The 4,704-nt window shown below is 58.5% G+C and overlaps 1 protein-coding gene across 1 annotated transcript; it reads left to right on the top strand.

Moving 5' to 3' along the window:
• Positions 1–2,434: 2,434 nt before the first annotated feature.
• LOC115635733 (urotensin-2 receptor-like) lies at positions 2,435–3,802 on the top strand. The gene has a single exon (XM_030534878.1). The coding sequence runs from the start codon at positions 2,435–2,437 to the stop codon at positions 3,524–3,526; it is 1,092 nt and encodes a 363-aa protein (XP_030390738.1). The 3' UTR covers positions 3,527–3,802.
• The last annotated feature ends 902 nt before the right edge of the window (positions 3,803–4,704 follow it).

Genomic DNA, 4,704 nt, shown 5'->3' with positions numbered 1-4,704 from the left:
TGCTCCACGCAGCTTCCAGGAAGCAGCCAGCATGATCCCCTTCCAGATCCTACATAGTATGCAGAGGTACGGCCAGGTGTGGCTCCCAGCCAATGGGAGCTGCAGGGGTGGCGCCTGCGGACAGGGTAACACGTGCAGAGCCGCCTGGCTGTGCTTCCATGTAGGAACCAGAGGGGGGACATGCTTCCAGGAGCTGCTTGAGGTAAGTGCTGCCTAGAGCCTGCACCCCTGATCCCCTCCCTGTGCCCCAATCCCCTCTCCCAGCCTTGATCCCACTCCTGCCCACTGAACCCCTCAATCCCAGCCCAGAGCCCCCTCTTGTACCACAAACCCCTCATCCCAGCCCCACCCCAGATTCCACACACCCAGCCAGAGCCCTCGCCCCTCTCCCATGCCCCAACAGCCTGCCCCATCCCTGATCCCCCTCCCTCCCTCCCTCTGAACTCTTTGGTCCCAGCTTGGAGCACCCACCTTCACCCCAAGCCAGGGCCGGCTCTAGCCATTTCGCCGCCCCAAGCACGGCGGCACACCGCAGGAGGTGCTCTGCCGCTCGCCAGTCCCGCGGCTCCGGTGGACCTCCCGCAGGCATCCCTGCGGAGGGTCCGCTGGTCCCGCGGCTCCAGTGGACCTCCCACAGGTGTGCCTGCAGATGCTCCACCAGAGCCACGGGACCAGCGGACCCTCCGCAGAGACGCCTGCGGGAGGTCCACCAGAGCTGCCTGCCGCCCTCCTGGCAACCGGCAGAGCGCCCCCCGTGGCATGCTGCTCCAAGCACATGCTTGGCGCACTGAGGCCTGGAGCCGGCCCTGCCCCGAGCCCCTCATCCCCAGCCCCACCCCAGAGCCTGCACCCCCAGCTGGAGCCTTCACCTCCTCCTACACCTCTACCCCCAATTTTGTGAGCATTCATGGCCCGCCATACAATTTCCATACCGCAATGTGGCCCTCAGGCCAAAAAGTTTGCCCACCCCTGCTGTATCTGATGGAAACCACTTCAAATCAGAGGGTACAGCAACACCCCTATGTGCCTTCACAAGCGGATTAATGATCTTTTCTTTCCTGCTGGGCATCTTTGTGAAACTAAATACATAAGACTCTGATTCTCTCTTGTGCCAAGATCAACTTAGTGTAGGGGGGAAGGGCAGGGCAGGGCAGCAGCCAAGGAGGTGGTTATGCCTATCTCATTCTCAACCTGGTCCAGCTCCAGCGTAATTTATAGAATCACAGGGCTGGAAGGTACTTCCAGGTGTCATCTATTCTAGTACAGCCTCCCACATAGGGGCAAGGAAACCTAGACCATCCCTGACAGGTGTTTTTCCAGCCTGTTCTTAACACCCTCCATCGAGCCAACCAGCCAGGTGAGCTGCTCCACTGCTTAACTGTCCCTATAACTAAGAAGAGTTCCTTAACATCTCAATCTAGCTAACTCTCTTTGTTGCTGATTTGAAGACTGTTTTTAGGTCTCCCCTCAAGACTACTGCACACACAGATCAGGTTTTCTAAACCGCTTGCCATGCTGTTACCCCTTGCCCCCTCCAGAGGGGCTGCTCTAATGTTCAGTTCCCAGTTCCCTCTCCCCTCTCCCCGGGGGGCAGCCCTAAGGACCTCAGATGGCTTCACACCAGGAGGGGTCATATCCACCTGGCCATTCCAGCCGCTTCTTTGCCCACCACAGAGGGGCAGGAACAGGAGCCGGGTTTGTAAAACACTCTAATAATTATTGCCCAGGATTTGTCACTCGGCTACTGGTGGCCTCATTCCCGTGCCCAGAAGAGGATGCAGCCGGCGATCTGTGCCCCGGGCTCTGCCCATTGCAGGCATCCAAACCACTGAGGTCTGTCCCGCTGCCCCTCAGCACCATTCCTGCCTCCCCCCAGCCCGGCCATTTCGGCGCCGGGATGAGCCGGGATGGGTGGGGCGCGTCTGTGGGTCCCCAGTTTCGCCTTCACTCGGCCCCGGGGCTGCGGCTGGGGAGGGGCGCTCCCCGTGGGTCCTGGGATGGGTGTGAATGAAGCAGCAGCTGCCCGGCTCTAGCGGAGCCCGGGGCCAGCCCACGGCCGGAGTGACCCGGGCACGCCCAGACACACGCACCCAGCTCACCCCCATCACGAGCCGAGCGTCCGATAGCCACATCCCCCTGCTCCCCCGCCGCGGCTGCTCCCAGCAGCGTTCGCAACCCGGAGCCACTCGCCGCCCGCCCGTGCCCAAGGCGCGGAGCCCCGGCGGCAGCTGGGGGCCGGAGCCAGAGCCCTGCCCCTCGCCGACTCGCCCCCGGGCTGCAGAGGGCACCGGGGGAAGGGCGCCGCTGGGCGCTGGAAGGGGCTCGGGGGCGGCCCCTGTCCCGGCTGAGCAGCTGCGCCGGGGAGCGCGCCAGGCAGGGCGCAGCAGCCCGCGCGATGCGCCCTGCAGCCGGAGGCCGCCTGCCCTGAGCCCCTATGGAGCCCAACCTCACCGCCGGCGGGGCAGGCAACGCGTCCGGCCGGGCGGCGGGCTCGGGCGGCGGCGGCAGCGAGCTGCTCATCACCTCCGCCTTCGGCACGGTGCTGTCCTGCATGTGCGTGGCCGGGGTGGCGGGGAACGTGTACACCCTGGCGGTGATGTGCCACTCCGCGCGCTGCGCCGCCCCCATGTACGGCTCCATCATCAGCCTGGCGCTGGCCGACCTGCTCTACCTCTCCACCATCCCCTTCATCGTCTGCACCTACCTGGCGCAGGACTGGTACTTCGGGGACCTGGGCTGCCGCGTCCTGCTCAGCCTGGACCTGCTCACCATGCACGCCAGCATCTTCACCCTCACCCTCATGTGCGCCGAGCGCTACCTGGCCGTCACCCGGCCCCTGGACAGCCTCAAGCGCTCCCGGGGCTACCGCAAAGCCGCGGCCGGGGCCGTGTGGTCCGTCTCCCTGCTGCTCACCCTGCCCATGATGCTCATGGTCAGGCTGACCGAGGCGGGCCAGGCCGGGGGCAAGGTGAAGCGGCTGTGCGCCCCGACGTGGAGCGCCGACGCCTACAGGACCTACCTGACCGTGCTGTTCAGCACCAGCATCATGGCCCCGGGGGTGATCATTGGCTACCTGTACACGCGCCTGGCCAGGACCTACCTGGAGTCCCAGAGGAACCCGCCCCACAAGGAGGGCAAGAGGTCCCCCAGGCAGAAGGTGCTGATCATGGTCTTCAGTATTGTGCTGGTCTTCTGGGCTTGCTTCCTGCCCTTCTGGGTCTGGCAGCTGGTGCGCCTCTACCACAGCTCCCTGCAGCTGACTTCGCAGACCCAAAAGTGCATTAACTACCTGGTGACCTGCCTGACCTACAGCAACAGCTGCATCAACCCCTTCCTCTACACCCTGCTCACCAAGAACTACCGGGAGTACCTGCGCAACAGGCACCGCAGCTTCTACCGCTTCACCTCCTCCTTCCGCAAGCGGAGCTCCAACCTGCAGTGCTCCTGGGGAAGGGCCACGTCCTCCAGCAACCAGTATGACTACGGCTCGGAGTCCCTGGGCATGGCCACGCTGAAGGACAAGTGAGGAGGGTGAGGGGCTCCAGACACCTGGGAACCAGAGAAATATCTGTTCAAGGTAAGGCTTAAGGGACCCACAAAGCCAAGGTATCACTAGGAATTGGCTCTCTGGGTATTTCCTTTACATCTTGGGCAAACTCCTTCCAAGCTTTGTCTAGCTCCTGCTCCACGTTTGGTTTACTTTGGTTCTGGGTACTGGTGCCCAAGCTCCAGGACTAGAAACCTGGCAGTCTGAAATCTCCCTTGTCCTGTACATAGTTCTGTTACTGCTCGGAATGTGTCTCAGGAAAGTTTTAAAGACCCTTTCCTATTTCATCTTAGCCTTGAACTCCCCTTTTATAGAGTGTTCTGCACTTTGATCAAACTCTTCTCAAAAGTGTGAAAGGGCTGTATGGGTACATTCATTGTGGCAGTAGGGCCAACCCCAGGCATGACAAACTCATGGGCCAGGTGAAATTGAATAAGAAAACATGGAGTTCTTTTATTGGCCTCCTGGTTGTTGCTGCTGTTTTTTTCTTCCTTAAAGATCAGATTTTCAAACTCTTCTCTGTAATCATGAGGGCTAGAAACTTTAAAAAGAAAAAAGAAAGCTGGGTTTCTCTAAATACCTAACTCCAGGAGCTGGGGCTTAAAAACAAAAGAATATTGCGAGACTCATGATAAAACATTGACGGTGACACAGTTGTGGGGGACATGCATTAGAACAATGCTCATGCCAGAATCTCCGTGCAGTCTCACCGGTCTCTTTTAAGAGCAAGATGAGGAACTTAATAAATTAAATATCATGCTGGTATTGTTTCCTGATTGGGTGATTCAACAACCAGAAATTGCTCTGCAGCCTTGAGCCTTTCTACTGCATTTTCTAGGAAAAAGAGGGATAATTCAGTCAGAAATGCACAATAATAGGCCAAATTACTTACTGGTGTAACTCCACTGAAGTCACTTTGGCTCAGTATAAACTACTCATTATTGTTCTTCTACTTAACATCTAATAGCAAACCTCCTGCACACTGATTTCAAAAATATGCTTGAAGCCTTTTTTTTTTAAAGGCTAAAACCTCAATTCAGACAAGATTATTAAGAAGAAATGGTTCATCAGTGGTTTTCCCTTCAGTCGACTGATCACTTCTTCACTCAGCACAACGGTCTGTAATTATGAGAGCCAAAGACTCTGATCCTTGGCTG

Source organism: Gopherus evgoodei, chromosome 15 (genome assembly GCF_007399415.2).
Source record: "Gopherus evgoodei ecotype Sinaloan lineage chromosome 15, rGopEvg1_v1.p, whole genome shotgun sequence".
Lineage (NCBI taxonomy): Eukaryota > Metazoa > Chordata > Testudines > Testudinidae > Gopherus > Gopherus evgoodei.
This window is presented reverse-complemented; position numbering and strand designations above follow the sequence as displayed.

Excerpts from the sequence above, each read along its gene's own strand:
- LOC115635733 (XM_030534878.1), top strand. The coding sequence starts at position 2,435 with ATGGAGCCCAACCTCACCGCCGGCGGGGCAGGCAACGCGTCCGGCCGG.